Here is a 16,611-nt window from a genome sequence, read left to right as displayed (position 1 = left end):
GTCTAGGTAGCACGTGTTGTTGTTGTTATTAACTTGTTTCAGTTGTGTCTGACTCTTTGTGACCTCATTTGGGGTTTTCTTGGCAAAGATACTGGAGTGGTTTGTCATTTTCTTCTCTAGCTCATTATACAACTGAGAAAACTGAGACAAACAGGGTTAAGTGACTTGTGCAGGCTCACACAGCTGAAGCTGGATTTGAAGTCCTGAAGATGAGTCTTCCTGACTCCAGGCCCCGTACTCTATCCACTGTGACATTTAGATAGCACATAGAAAGGTATGATGCAGAAATCCTAAGGAAAGCTCAGAAAGAGAAGGAAGGGCCTTTGGAGCAAGTCACAAAACTGTCTAATCTTCATTTTCAGTATATTTCATTATTCATGTCATGAAAGGGAGGCCACAAGATCTCTACCTTTTGATTTCTAGTATTTGAGCAGATGTCACAGAAGTGTGTGCATGTGCGTGTTTTCTTTCCAACCACTTCCACTCCTTTTTCACTTTTCTTTTGGCCTGGAGAGCCATCGTTGTGGGCACCTCTCCCAATAAGCAGTCTCCATCCATGATGGATCTGATTCATCCTGTGTGTTTGTAACATGTGCATTTAGAGAGTTGCTTAAGGCGATGAGGGGTTATGACTTGTGGTCATATAAATAACATGTATCAGACAGACAGGACTTGAACCCCGTGTCTTACTTGTTGTTCATCCATCATTGTCAAAGAGGAACAATGACATAGATGATTTCTTGACTCTCAAGTAAATTGGATTTAAGTCAGACAGAGTTGTACAAAGTAGGCATCTCTCTCCTTCTGAGTCATAGAAATCCAGTGAGAAGGCAAAAGTCAACATGACTGGTGATGGCCCAGGAAGCAGTGTCTTTAATCCCTGACCAGACACTAACTGTTCTACACAGTGCTTCAGCAGCTTTCATAGAAGTTGGAACAAATTGTTCTCATCCAACCATTCTATAGTGGAAAGTTTCCCATGCTTGGGATAGACATCCCCTTAACTCACTGATAGGTTTGAGGTCTATTGGTTTCCCTCAACCTGATCTTATCTTCCCTCTCTTGAGCTTATCAGCCTTTCTATTGTGATTTACTGGGGTGTCACTGCTGCCCATATTACAACTTTTTGGAGCCACAGGTGAGAGTTGGGGGAAGTCTTAGCAAAGGACTTAGCAAACCCAGAGGTACTAGTCCTCCGTGGACACCTCATACACCTCGTGTCCTAGCTGCTTCTTTCCTTTCTAGACAAGTTAACCACAGGAATAATGGATTTGTGGCTTTCAACTGTTCAGTGATGTTCAGCAAAATGACTATGTGATCCAGGAGTGTTGTGAGCATGTGTCAGGCACTATGCAAGTTATTAGGTTAGAAAGGAAAAAGAGCATAATCACAAATTCTTCTGGAGGATACATGTGTACATGTTTGTGTAGGTACAGAATAAACATGTAAGGAATGGAGGAGGTAGGGATGTATTAGCAGATAGGAGTGTTGAGAAGGGACCCTTGTATCAAGTGATATCAAGAGAGCTCCGAGAGAAACTAAGGATTCCAACAACAGGGAGTAATACATTTCAGGCTTGAAAGATGACAGTTTGTGAAACACAGGGAGATGGGAAGCACAGAGAGAGGAGAAAAATTTTTATGTGAGAAATGGCAAGAAGGATAATTGGGCTAGACCAAGAGTGTGTGAAGGCGAGGTTGAGAAGGTTGTATGATCAGGTTGTAAAGGTATTTAAAGGTGAAATTGAGGAGTTTCTATTTGATCCTGTAGGTAATAGCTTTGGAGTCATTGGAGTTTATTGAGCATTAGACTGATGCGATCAGATCTTTGCTTTAGAAATATCATTTTCATAATTCTGTGGCAAATGGATTAGAAGGCGAGAGACTTGAGACAGGGAGACCAATTGTGAAGATATTGCTGCAATACAGATAGAGCCTAGAGTAGGATTGTGAGTATATGAATGGAAAGAAGGATATAGCTGCAGAAGTGGAGAGTTAGAATTGAAAATAATTGCTGGAATTTATGTAACACTTTAAGGTTTGTGAAGTGTTTTACAAATATTATCCCATTATATCCTTACAACAACCTTGCAAGGTAGGTACTATATTATTATCCTCATTTTACAGAATAGGAAAAAGAGGTAGGCAGGTTAAGTGACTTGCCCTGGGCCATATAACTACTAAGCATCTAAGGTAAGATTGAACTCAGATCTTCCTGACTCCAGGTCCCTTGCACTATCTAAGTTGCCCCTTACTTGGCAACTGGTTGTATATGGAGGATGAGGGAGAAGGAGGAATACAGGATGACACCTTGTTCTCTCTGACACTTGCAGTTCTTCCCCTACAACCTCCTGTCCTTTGAGATTCACCCTCTCCAGTAGGTTCCATTCTGTCTGATGGAAATTACCTCTCAGTCCTCAGTTCCTTTTCCCTCCTTTCTCATGGATTGATTGAATGGAGTACTCATCTCCCAACCCTTGTACTTCTTTCTGTTCATCAACTTAACTCCCAACCCCTTTCCTTCTACTAATGGATTTCAACATAGAATTGCTGTTACTTCAAGCCCTCTGCTTTCATAGTTTCTTAGTTACCTCAGCTCCCAAAAGCCACTCCTTCACTACAATGTAGACATACATAGGGGAAGTCATATGATTGATCTGACTATCACCCTACAGGAGTTCTACTTCCCTAATCAATCTGTAAATTATGTGGCCTTAAGCCCCTATCATTGCTTCTCTTCCTGTTCCTCACTTCTCCTTATCTACGACTGGTTGGCTGTTATCTTTCATTCTCGAAGAGAACCAAAATGACATCACCATGATAAAGTGAAGTTTCAGGGTGTATGACTGACTGATCAGACCAATACAAGTTCGGAATGCTTTACTATAGATTGGGCACAGATAGTCCATGTGAACATTTGGGGTGGATGCTCTAAATTTGTGCATCCTATGTTTACTTTGTGCTGTCTCAATTCTGCTTTGCTTGTAGAGCACATCACCCTTTCTGATGTGGGCACACCATGCTGAGCACTCCTGTGCCAGTATCTTCCATGCAGCATAGTCAAATACAAAGTTCTTGAGAGATACCTTGAGAGTATCCTTGTATCACTTCTTCTGACCACCATGTGATCACCTGCTCTGTGCAAGTTTTCCATAAAATAGTCTTTTTGGCAAGAGTGTATTTTGCATTCAAACAACATGGCCAGCCCATCAGAGTTGCACTCTCTGAAGCATACTTTGAATACTTGGCAATTCAGCTCAAGCAAGGACTTCAGTGTCTGGTACCTTATCCTGCCAAGTGATCCTCAGAATCTTCCTAAGGCAGTTCAAATGGAAGCAATTCAGTTTCCTGGCAATTCAGTTTCCTGGCATGGTGCTGGTAGACTGTCCTTGTTTCATAGGCATAAAACAATGAAGTCAGCACAACAGCTCTGTAGACCTTCAGTCTGATAGTCAAATACTTCTTCTCTCCCAAACTTTTCTTCACAGCACCTCAAACACTAAGCTAGTTCTGGCAATGCATGTGCCAACCTCTTTGTCAATATGTACATCCCTGTAAAGTACACTACCAAGGTAAGTGAACTTATCCACAGCATTCAAAACTTCTCCATTTGTTGTATCTGATAGTTCCACGTATGGATGGTGTGGTGGTGGCTGATGGAGCACCTGTGTTTTCTTGGTGTTAATTGTTTGGCCAAAATTAGCACAGGCATCAGGGAATTGATCCATACTTTGTTACATTTCAGCTTCAGAGGTTTCATTGACTGCACAATCATCTACAAACAGAAAATCATGCACCATCACTTCCTCCACTTTGGGCTTGGTTTGTAGCCTTTTCAAATTGAAGAACTTACCATCAGTATGGTAGTTGACCTTGATGCTATATTCATCCTCATTGAAAGCATTTGTCAACATGGCTGAAAACATCATGCTAAAAAAGCACAGGAGCAAGCACACAGCCCTGTTTCACTCCATTGTTGATCAGGAAGGCAAGAGAGCATTGTCCACTATCCAGAACCTGGGCAAACAGGCCATCATGAAACTGATGTACAAAACTGATGACCTTCTCTGAGCAACCAAATTTTGACATAATTTTCCATCAGCCCTCACAACCAATAGTGTCAAAGGCCTTGGTCAGATCTACAGTGTTGTGTACAGACCTCTGTTCTGCTCCTGGCATTTCTCCTGCAGTGGTTGGGCAGCAAATACTATATCGACTGGCCCTTTCTGAACACTAACTCTAAAGTATATGACTATCTTCCAGGTGAAGGATCAGACTCCCTTGTGATTGTTGCAGGACAATCTATTCCCTTTACCTTTATAGAGATGGATAATGGAGGCATCCTTGAATTCCTGGAGGATAACTTCCTCTTGGCATATAACCTGGAAAATTTCAGTCAACTTTTGTATGAGCAGTGGTCCCCTACCTTGTAAATCTCAGTTGGAATAGAATCAGCACCAGGTGCTTTGTCACATGAAAGGAGCCTAATGACTCTCAAAACCTCTCCTTCAGTAGCTAAGGAGGGATTGACTTCAACCTGAGGTAAACAGTCAGTGGCCTCAGCATTGATTGATCATGATCTATTGAGAACACTATGGAAGTGTTCAGTCCATCTCTCTAGGATCATGTCCTTATCACTAATCAATGTGACTCCCTCAGCACTGAGTAGTTGTGATGTGCCATAGGCTTTTGGTTCATAAATAGCTTTCAGAGAATCATAAAAGTGCTTTGGATTGTTACTATCAGTATAAAACTGAATTTTATCTGCCTTCTTACTGAGCCAGGAATCCTGCATCTCTCTAAACTACTACTACTACTATTCATCCTCATGGTAACCACTGTTCCTTCCACCCTTCGATGCTCATTTACATCATTACCCTTTTTATGTTTTATTTTCCTTCCTAACCTTGACTTTGTAGCTGAACATTTCAGTGGCATGCTGTTCTCTCCTTTGTACTATCACTATCCATGCCTTGCCAACCCTAATCCTTAATTATTGGCATCATATTTTTCTGCCTGCCCTTCTTGTGTCCAGCTAAACAGTGCTGGAGGAAGTCCCAAAATTGTGCTCACTAGATATACATATATAGATTTATGTCATCTTATCTTAACTAGGACCCCCTTACTTCAGTAAGGTAATACTTGAACTACCCTCTCATCAACTCTATCGCATTTCCAGTAGCTTCTATTTCAAACTATGTCCTCTGTCTCCAACCCCAGCCCCCACACTTGCCCTGTACCTTAAAGAGAAAATTGAAACTATTTATTTTGAGTTCTGCATATCAAAACCCCTTGATCATTCCCCATTGTCTCAGTCTTTAGTCCAACAGCTTTTAAACCTGTGGTTTGTGAAATTTAAAAAATAAATATTTTGATAACTATATTTCAGTACAATTAATTTCCATTATAGTCCTATGATTTTTATTTTATACATTTAAAAGCATAATTCTGAGGAAGGCTTCTCTAGGCTGACTATTAAAATAATCCATGACACAAAATGAGTTAAGAATCCCCTGTTCCAGTCTATGATCAACCCTCATGGACAACCCTTCTGCTTGTACTCTTGATCTTATCACCTCCCTTCTCCAGTAAAGTGCTTCCCAAATCATTCCCTACCTTCACATTCAAATTGTCAGTTTTTCTTTATCTGCTGGCTGCTTCCTTGCTACCTACTGGCATGCCTAGGTTAAAACGGAAACCTAACCCTCATTTGACCCAACCATCACTTCAAATTAGCATCCTATATCTCTCCTCCCTTCTGCTGCCAAACTCCTAGGGAAAAAACTGTCTATACTTCTTATCTTTACTCACTTTTCAGTCCTTTGCAATATAGTTTCCAATCTCATGACTAAGCTGATGCTGATCTCTCCAAAAGTAAGTAATAATCTTCATTGCCAAATCCAATAGACTTTTTTTCATGGTGTGACAAAAATCCATACAGGAGAGGGCATCCAGACAGAGAATGTCAAAGGCTACAGAGAAGTCAGGAAGGATAAAGATTGAGAAGAAACTATGGAATTTGGCAAATAATCAAATGTTGCCAGGTTTTGGATTTGTTCTCTCACTTAAAGAGAATGGAACCTCAGCCCACCTGACTGATGCCACAGCCCCTCCTCCTCCCATCATTGGCAGGGTTGATAGAGAGCTGGCCATGAAAGTCCTCTTGCTACGCGACCTGGGCAAAGTCATTTAACTGTTCAAGGGTCTATGCAATTTTCTAAAACTAAGAGAAAAGGTATTGTGGCAACTGAGGTGTATAGATACAAGGCAACTTACCCAGGATCATACAGCTAAGAGGTATTTAAGGAAGAATTTGAATTCAGATCTTCCTCACTCCAAGTCCAGGACTTAACTGGAATTGCCTTATGGTACTTAATGAAGGGTCACATGAAAGACAAACCTGTGTTCTTGGGTGTGATGAATGGATTTTGCAACACATAAAGCAAAGATTTGGACTAGAACCAAAAGTTGTTGGTCACTGACTTACCGTGACACCTTCAAAAAGAGTCATCAGAATTTTCCTGATTCTTTTCCTCATATTTCTTTTCTGATCTCTGCTTATCATCCTCAATAACTCTCCCTATTTATTAACCTTGCTACTTTCATTAAAAATAAATATTTTTATTGTGAGCATAAAAATTATCAGCAAAAAATAATTAGAGGCTCCAATCTCACCTTTCAATCACTTAAAAGACCTGTGAAGGGAAGTAAAAAACTAGGGAGTCATTTTTATTGCTAGCCAATTTAATTTTGCATGGATTTATTGAGTACCTCATTTTTACTACAGTATTGTGCTATATGGCCCCTGGCCATGTTATACAGCTGGCAGTGTGATATAGTGGAAATTACTAAAAGCCTTAAATTAACATCAGAGTTATAGGAGGAAGAGAATTAAAAGGAGCTTAAGAAATTAGGCAGTTCAGCCCACGTGTGAATAGGATTCCCCTTTACAACCTCCCCACTAAGATATCATCCAGTCCCTTTTAAATCTTCAGTGAAAGGGAAACCACTTCTTCTCAGGCTTTGTCATTACACTTTGGAGAAACTCTAAGCATTAGGAAGTTTTTCTATAATAATACTTAGATACACCATTCTGCAGCTTTCTCTTATTATTTAGGTGTAATATAACATATATAGTAAATATAACTCTGCCTTCTGTGGCCAACCAGTAAAAGCCTAATCCCTTTCTCCCTGTGACAACTTTTCAAATACTTGAAAACAGCTGGCCTATCTGCACAAGTCTGCTTAGGAGGAGCATCCCTAATTCCTCATAGGATATTGCTTCCAGTTCTTTCACCATTCTGTCCCATCCTGATAAATATCAGGCCACTGGATCCAGATGGCTCAGGAGAAGAAAGTGAGGTTGGTGACCTTGCACAGCTCTCTGTCACTCAAATCAAAGTCAACTGCAAGTCATGTCATCACCTTGATGTCATGATCCTCTTTGAGAATGAAGGACAAACACAACAATCACCAACCTTGGAACGTATTCTAGGTTGTCAATGTTCTTCCTAAAATATGGCTTCCAAATCAGTTACTCCAGATGTCCATTCAGAAAAGAGCGTGGTGTGATTGACACCTCTTAATTTAGATGCTGTGCCTCTCTTAATGAAGTCTACTTATACTAGCTTTTATACTGTTAATTTGTATTGAACTTGTGGTCCACTAAAACCTTTAGATCTTGGCTGTATGAATTATTATCTAGTTATGTCTCCATTTCCAATCCTTTAGTTTTTACAGTTGGATTTTTAAACCTATATGCAAAACTTTACGTTTATCTCTACACAATTTCGTATTACCATTTTTGAAGTCGACAACTTACATGAAGCAAATAGACATGAAACAGAGAACCATAAAAAGCAATGTCCAATAAAATGCTAAATTGAATGTAATGATGTGCCAAAATATTCATCGTAGCTATTTAAAGTTCTGAATATTCAGGAAGGGAAAAATGTTTCTCTTGACTGGAGCAAGGTTGGGTAGAAGTAAAGCTTGAAGCATTTGGGAGTATTTGAATAAGCAGAGGAGAGAAATGAAGGTGCTCCATTCAGGGAGAACAGAATGAATAAAGGTATGAAGATGGGAGTGAATGAATATGCTGTGGGTGAAGGATAAGGAAGCTTGGACTGACAAAAGGAAAGGATCCTTGCTAGGGAGAGGTAACAAATGAGTTTAAATAAATAATTGGGGGCCGGATTACTTAGGATGTCATACAGTAGCTTTCTTGCCTGTTTCAGTTGACATGTTCATTGAAGCAGTGCCTTTGTACTGTAGATGCATAAGATAGTAGTAGAAGCTTAACTTCTTTAGAGCAGAGAATGCTGTTTGTTTTTTTTTCTCCTCCTCTTCCTGCCCTTTCCCCCTCCTTTTCTCTGCTCCCTCCCCTTCTCCTTAATTCTTCTCTTGGTATACTTGCTACCTAGCACAGTACTTTGCAATATTTGTCAAACTGAATTTGAATTGCTGAGGTTTAATAATGGTAAATAATGATAATCATTTTGGCAAGGGGATTAATTATCATGTGGAAAGACTGACTTGTAGAAAGGAAAGAAAGAAGTAACTTTTTCGTTAATTTAAGAAGGGAAATGTGGGGACTCTTACGAGACTAAATGAAATTTTAGGGCAAGATGAAATGTGGGCTCCTGAACACCCATAGGTGTGTGTTGGATGCAGGGTATCCTGGACCTTTTATTGATTCCTTTATGTAAATTAATTATAATTTCTTCTCAACATCCATGTTTGCATGATTCTTTGCACTGCATTCTTTTTCTTTTTCTGTACCTGTAATGATATCATAGAGCAACATTTTATTATCAGCATTTTGTTTGTCCTCCAAGGCTTAAATATTAATTTCTATAGTTTTCAACCTTAAAAATAAGTATTCCTTATTTACGTAAGACTGTGGGAGTAGACTGCTAGTACAAATACATTCTTCTCTGAACAGTGGGTGCCTCATTAGTATTCATGAGAAGACTCTTGATAGCATCTTAAGGAGCTAAGGTTTCAACTCGAAGCTGCCCATGTACAGTCGAGTCATAGACTAACACTCTTTGCATGAATAGCATGGCTGAATTACATCTGAAAGGAGCACATTAGTTCATTGAATGAGAAATTTTTCATCTGTGCCATCTCTAGTTTGGAAGTCATTAGAATTACAATAAGTAATAATATTTAGCACTTGCCAGGGCATTTATCTCCCAGGAGTTTTATAGTTAGTCTAATTGAATTGTGCTGCTGTATATCATGAGATAAGAGTACTTGATTTCCCACTCTGGGTCACTAATACTTCATTTTTCTGATATCTCAGTGCTCACATTTTGTTGTCATGACAGGATGTAGTCCTTCAAACCATTTATTCTGAAAAATGTAGAGTGATGAATACTATTGGCACATTTTGCAAGGTATTGGTACTAGGAGATGCTTTTACCTACTACATGTCATTATGATATAATACATGCCAATGTGATATGATACAATGATATAATACAATGCGACATAATTACTGAGTGCCTGATATGTGTTGAGTGCTATACTAGGGACTGTTCTGAAAACTCATCACTAGAATGTGAACTTCTCATGAGTAGGGATTGTTTCACTTTTTTGTTTCTGTATTCCCACTGCCTAGAACGGTACCTGGTATATTGTGGATCCTAAATTTGTTGCTTATTTGATCCTTAAGGATCAAAATATGATCCCTTAAGGAGCTCATATTCTAGTAGAAGAATAAGACAGTCACAGATAAATATGCTATACAATATTTATCTGATGAGGACCTTCAAGGGTTATAAAAGCTAAGTACTATCAGGGTACAAAATCTGATCTGGCAGGTCATAGATGGGAAGAATTAGGGAAGGTCTCTAGAAGACTAAGTGCAAAGTACTGAACTCCAGGAAAGTCACCAAATCTGTGAAATTTTATATGACAAAATATGAACAGCCAAAGATGCTACCTTGCCATAGTTACTTTGGATCTGGCCCTTCGCTGCAGCCTAAAAGAAAAACTTTTTAAACTACATCATTCTCAGCTTGTATTAAGTGTTGTCAGGTTGGGCAGTTACAGCGTTTTTTGAGGGGACTGGAGTGAGGGGATTAGTGGTGCTGGGTGATTTGAGTTCCACTAAAAAATTCCTTTTTCACCTGTTCATTGATAAATAAGTGCTTATTGGAGTGGTAATACATTTTGTTACATCTACAGAGATTTGTATATGTTGATATTATATCATTTTCTGAGAGTATGATAGAGATGGGGCTTGAGGATAGAGAGGGCACTGGGAACTGGAGAAAAGCAAGGAAAAAGCAAAGGAAAGAAAACTTGAGGGCTCTGAAGAAAAACTTTGTAAGTTTTCTAAGGGGCCTTTCCTGAAAATATTGGTGTTAAGAAAAACCTATTAAGTCTACTTTACCAAACTGTGATATCCATGAAGATCACATGCCATTGTTACACTAGAGACAAATATGCCACAAGTTTGAAAGAATATAGCACTGAGGTAGGGAATAGGTATTTCTCAGGAGACAAGGTGTTTCCTTTAATTTTTTTCTTCTTAATGTGTTGCTGTTTTCAATTTCTTCCTAAAATAGGCATATTATATTTGAATAACACAATTGAGTACTGTTATTCATTGCTCATTACTAAACTGACATTTGCAAATACATTCCAGTAAAGTGAATATTTCCTTTCTAATATAGTATAGAAGAATACACATATAGGATCATAGATTTACAGTTGGAAGAGAGCTTAGAGGCCATCTAATTGTATCCTCTTTATGTACGAAGATATTGAGGCTTGGAGAAATGAGTTTAGTTAGTTGCTCATGAACACATGGGTAGAAGGCAGCAGAGTTGGAATTTAAACTGATATTCTTTGAAATCAAATCCAGCGATGCTTGCGTTGTACCACACTGATTTATCTTATTTTAAAAATGATAATTATAAACCCATTTTTTGGATGGGAAAATGAATGTAAAATATTTGATAAGTAATTATAATTGACAATAACCTCAGTGTTATAATTGGATAATAATAAAGTGCTCAGGGCTTAAAAAGTACTTTTAATGCATTATTCATTTGATAATGAATAAGAAGTCTCAATTCTGAGTCTTTATATTTGAATGCCTAAACAATACAATTCTGAAGCGCTGTGGGTAAAGTAGACTGATCACCAGTAACACATGGTGGAAGGATTATCCCAGAGATATCCTTTAATCTATGTGAAATTACAGTATAGGTAGAAATATGACCCATTTAAGTAAACAGATCACTTGATTTACTTTACACATTTAGCTTAATCAGCCACTTCTCAAGGGTAAGAAATCATATTTTAAAATGTCATTTTTGTAGGACAAGAATAATAGTTATATCTTTGTTTCTTCATAAATATAGTGTTGGACTTCAAAATTTTTCTTTCTCTTGTCTTTACACATAGCATCCTCCTTTCCAACTTTTTTACTTCCCTTCTATTTCTGAATTATCTTCAAATGTTCTTGTGTATATGTGTGGGGAGAAAGGGAGACAGAGACACAAGAAACAGAAAGAGGAAGGCCATGGGTAAAATCTGGCCTTGGACACTTACTAGCTGTACATTGGACAATTCACTTAACCTGTCCCCCTTGGCTTCATATTCTGTAAAATGGGGATAATAATAGTACCTACCTCCCAGGGTTGTTGTGAGGATAAAATGGGATAATATTTTTAAAGCACTTTGCAAACCTTAAAGCATTGCATCTATTTCCCTTTTTATTTCTTTAACTGTAAAATGGGAATAATATTTGTAAAGTGCTTAGCTTGGTGCTTGGCGCATAACAGGTGCTACGTAAATAGTAGCTGCTGTTATTACTATCAGCATGCCATGAGAAAATGTTGAGCTTAAGTTACCATTGGGCCTTACAGATTGATGTAGGAAATTGGCAGATGGAAATGCATGACTCTTGCTCTGTGAGAAGTCAAGAGTAGAGAGGTACATTTGGTGGTCTTATGCGTGCAGATGACCTTTGAAGTGATAAGAGTTAATGAGATGACCAAATAAAAGAGAAGAGACTAAGGACAGAACATTAGGTGATACCTGTGGTTAAAGAGTGGAAAAGTATGAGGATTCAGAAGAGAAAGAGCAGATGACCAGAGAGAAACTGAAGCCAAAAGAAGAGTAGGTATCCAAATGGAGAGAGCAGTCCCCATGGTGTTGATTAGGAATTTGGCATTCAGGATGTATACATTTGGATGGAACGGTATTCCAGAGAAAGGGAAAGGAATGAACAAAAGCATGGAGTCAGAGAAAAAGGAATGTATTGAGAGGACTCAATGTGTTGAAAATTCAATATACTTGGATTATGTTATGTAAAGGGGAAATAATGTAGAATAAGGCAAGAAAAAAGGGAGGTTAGGGCCAAATTAAGGAGGGTCTTGATTGTTAAACTAAACTGTTATTCAGTGGTCATTGAATATATTTGAGAAAGAGAATAACAGGATAAGAATTTTGCTTTAGGAAAATTGATTGTCAGTGATATGTAGAGTGAGTGGTAATAGCAAGAATCTGAAGGGATTATTAGGATGCCTAAAGGCCTTGAATTAGGTAGCAGTGGGACTGTAACAAAAGGGCCGAGTCCTGAAAATACTACCAAGGAGAGTCAATAGAATTCAACAGCTGATCTGACATGGAAAGAGAGAGTTTGGGGGTATGAAAGATATATTTGCCAACAGAGACTATTAGTATTTACAGTACTACAGTAAATACTAAATAGTCACTGTTTGTCTTTTGCCCAGGAACCCTGAGGGTCTTTCCCTCCCAGATTTTTTTTTGATTAAAAGGGGCCATCCCTTGAGTAGATACTTAAAGAGGCCTATTCATTGAATGGGTGTATCACACTCAAAGTGAGAATGTGATAAGACCTAAGTCTAAAAGGGCCAGGGTCCCACAATGCTTCTTGGACCATCTCCAGTCATCCCAATGAATATCTGGCCGCTAGACCCAGATGGCTGAGGAGAAGAAAGTGAGGCTGGTGACTTGCACAGCCTTTTCTCACTCAAATCAAAGTCAACTGCAAGTCATGTCATCACCTTGATGTCATGGTCCTCTTCCAGAATGAAGGACAAATACAGCAGCCAACAGAGACAGGAGGTCAAGAAAAGAGCAGGAAACTTGGGAAACTTGTCTAGTATATTTTAATTTAATTTAATTTTATTCGAAAGCTAAAGTAGGAATCACAGTGTTCTATTCTGGTTAATGATAACAGCATCAAGAATACATTTGCTTGGAACATCAGTGGGTTAGAGAAATCATCAGTATCACTTTGTAGATGGGATAAATTCTTGAAAATGTAAAAAGCAAATTTTTGTATATTTAATCATTTCTCCCATTGTCTTCCAATAAAGAGTGTGATTTCCCAAGTCTGGTACTTTAGTAGATTCTTGATAGCATACTTACAGTAATTTGCTACCTAGGTGTAAATACTTCCAAGTCATGCATTGTTTTTTTCTCATAACAATAATCCCTAACAAATCTTATCAAACCTTGGCCCATCACATGTCAAAGGTATCTATGGAAAGAAAAGATATCTGCATATTTTTATTTGGAAAATTGGAGTGTAAACTAAAAGTGCACTGTTCAACACACCACAAAAACTGTACTTGAAAATTACACTGAACTTTCTAACTAATCAGTACTTGTTTGTGGGTATTTGGTAGCTTTGTATAAGCAGTCACTAGGGAGAAAGTGGGTAGAATGGAATGCTTCCTCTGTTATGTCATTGCTAGAGATATTCAGCAGAAGTTAAGGGCTGTGCAAGTCATGTATAGAGATATTTTTCAGACAAACATGGAGCAGGGATTTGCCTTCTTAGTAATGATGTTAGCACCTTTTTAGAGTCCATTGGCCCATTTTCAGGTGGTAATTTTTTTAAATAAATCTACATTGAAGTAATTCTTGATTAATTCATAATAAAGATTCTCATTACATTATTAGATTATTTGTAATGTTGACTCACTTGCAATCAGATCTTTGGGGATATTTTCTGTTTCAGAGCTGATAAATTTTGTGAGCCTACAAGCTCACAGGAATGTAATATATCAATTATAATTTAGTTCATGGACTATGAAGATCAGATTGTATATATTTATTGGGCAGTTGCTATACTTTATTAATAAAGTGGATATATATATCCGTGAGTGTACACAAAGCAAGCTTGCCTTGCTTGTCATTTTTGAAACATCATATTTGCTAGTAAGTTCTGAAGTTACCCAGTAGAAGAAGGGAAATGTGTATCAGCTTAATTTGGCTGAGTAGATAGGGGTTTTATTGTGACCTTTGGTTTTATTTAATCCAATAAATCCCTGAGTGGTTAGATTAGTTTATTTAGTCATTAGAATATTAATTGGTTTAAAAGTTCAAGTGACTAAACTAATTTAATCAAATTTTCTTTTGATTGTTCCCCCTCCCCCCAATCCCTTACTGTAGGTCACAGTAATGAAAGGCAGTAATAGAAATAAGGATCATTCAGCAGAAGGGGAAGGAACTGGAAAACGACCAAAGAGGAAGTGTCTTCAGTGGCATCCATTACTAGCAAAGAAACTTCTTGACTTTTCTGAAGAGGAGGAAGAGGAAGAGGAAGAAGAAGATATTGATAAGGTAATTCTGTCATTTAATGAAGATATTAGAGATTTATTGAGTTGATTATTAAAGCACTTTATAGTCACTTTTCCATTATATACAGCACATTTGTAAACTCTTGCTTTGCCCCAACTCCTGAACCATCTTCAGAATATTGAAGGAATATATAAAAACATGAGTAACCAACTAAGCAAAACACTTATGGGGGGCAAAACCTGCATCCCAAAACATGTGATATATTCAGAACCAAATAGACATGGCCCTGAGATTTTTCTTCATTATAGCTTTCTGCTCCTTTGTATGTTTAACATAGGTAACATGTATCACGTTGTTTTAATCTATAGACATGCCTTATAAGTAGCCTGTAATCTGGCCACATTTGTGGAAAGGAAGAGAACCAGGATCCATTCCTATAGCACCAGAAAATGAAATTGAGAGACAGGTGAGCCTCAAGAGCACTTTGATGCTGTGTACTCTTTTCTCAGGTCTCTAAGAGGCTCAAAGGACTAGAATTATATTTCTGTGTTCCTACTCCAATATCTCAGATAAATAGTTATGAATTTTAGGAATTCAGAAAGCAAACAACTTCTGTGGTCTTTCTTAAGACAAAGATTAGCCCATTAGCTTACTACGCTCACCATCTTCACCCCTCTCCATCAAACTGTGAAACGCAAAAACTATTACAAATAGGAAATAGTGAATATACACATTCAAATCCAAGCAAAACATAAATCAGAGAAGGTGTATAAATAAAACATACCAGAAAGTATACAAATACAAATGTGCTCTTTAGATTAGAGTGAGAAAAGATCCTAGCTTAAACCAAGAAAGAAGGCCTGATCTCACTCAATGAACTGTCTCTCTGAAGTTTTTGTGGAAACAAGCTGGAAATCGACATGTTAAAGAGCTGTATTCCCTATCCATATGTGCACCTTCTGGGTCTTTTCTTATTCCCTGGAATATACTTTGTCCACTTTTCTCTCTGTCTCCTGAAGAGCCTTTGACTACGATTCTGATCCTTACCCAGGGATACAACATTTCCTCAGGATTCTCTCCACCAATTAATCATATTTCCTTTTCTTATACCAGTAGCATATGCTAACTGCCCCAGGCTATATAGAAGCCTCGTTACATGTAAATTCAATGAAACTTTACAGTTATTGACTCAATATGCAGAGTGCTCTATGCATATTTGCCAGTTAGTTAAATGTAGAAGTATGGTATATTTGAAATTGTGTTTTAAACATAAGAACATAACACATGCCATCCTAGATTAATTGACAACAGTCTATTCAACAATGGCATCAAGAAATATTGCGTGAATGAGCATGATTATGTTCCTATATAAGAACATTAGGGGTTAGAGATATATGCCAAAGTTTATTTTAGCAACTTATCTATAGACCTATTTTCATATGAACCAACCCTTCTTAAAATAATTTTCATGCTTACCCTATACCAACTCTTATGAGTAACAAATTAGATCCTTAGATTTATTATTTGCTATATCCAATACCTTGTCATTTTATTTGTTATAAAATTATAACTTTTAATTTTTGCAGACTTGCCTCTCCCCTTTCAGTTTTGATGTTTTGGGATTTGGCAGAGATGATTTCACTTTTCTATTTTAAAAATTCTTTGTTATCTTTCATCATGTACTCTCTTAGCTTACTTCTTTTTAGATAGAAGTTCAGCATTTTTTTCTCTTCTCTGTTCTAGAGGATCTTCCATCTCCTTTTTTTCCTTTTGATTCCTCCCAACTTTGTCTTTTTTTTAAAGTGTGATATTCCAAGTATACCATGATTTTATCCAAGATTAAGATTTTTTTTGTATAATTCTTGATAATTCTGGGCATTCTATGGGCTCTTTGAGAAAGATTTTGGCTTCATACCTTCAAGGAAGGACACCTAAATCCCTTTTGTATTTGCAACTGATATCTTGAAACCCATTACAATTATAGTTTGAATTTTTTCCTTGATGAATGTTTTTTTCTATGATTCCTTTACGTTCAAAC

The 16,611-nt window shown here is 37.6% G+C and overlaps 1 protein-coding gene across 16 annotated transcripts in view; it reads left to right on the top strand.

Moving 5' to 3' along the window:
• Positions 1 to 16,611, top strand: part of BBX (BBX high mobility group box domain containing) — a 351,434-nt gene that overhangs the window by 201,659 nt on the left and 133,164 nt on the right. For all 16 annotated transcript variants that reach the window (XM_072614108.1, XM_072614111.1, XM_072614110.1 and 13 more), the window contains one exon: positions 14,445 to 14,615. In XM_072614108.1, the coding sequence (XP_072470209.1) occupies positions 14,454 to 14,615 (162 nt within the window). In that variant the 5' untranslated portion in view covers positions 14,445 to 14,453. The remainder of the gene's footprint in view (positions 1 to 14,444; positions 14,616 to 16,611) is intronic.

This window comes from Notamacropus eugenii, chromosome 5, assembly GCF_028372415.1.
Source record: "Notamacropus eugenii isolate mMacEug1 chromosome 5, mMacEug1.pri_v2, whole genome shotgun sequence".
NCBI classification, from domain to species: Eukaryota; Metazoa; Chordata; class Mammalia; order Diprotodontia; family Macropodidae; genus Notamacropus; species Notamacropus eugenii.
This window is presented reverse-complemented; position numbering and strand designations above follow the sequence as displayed.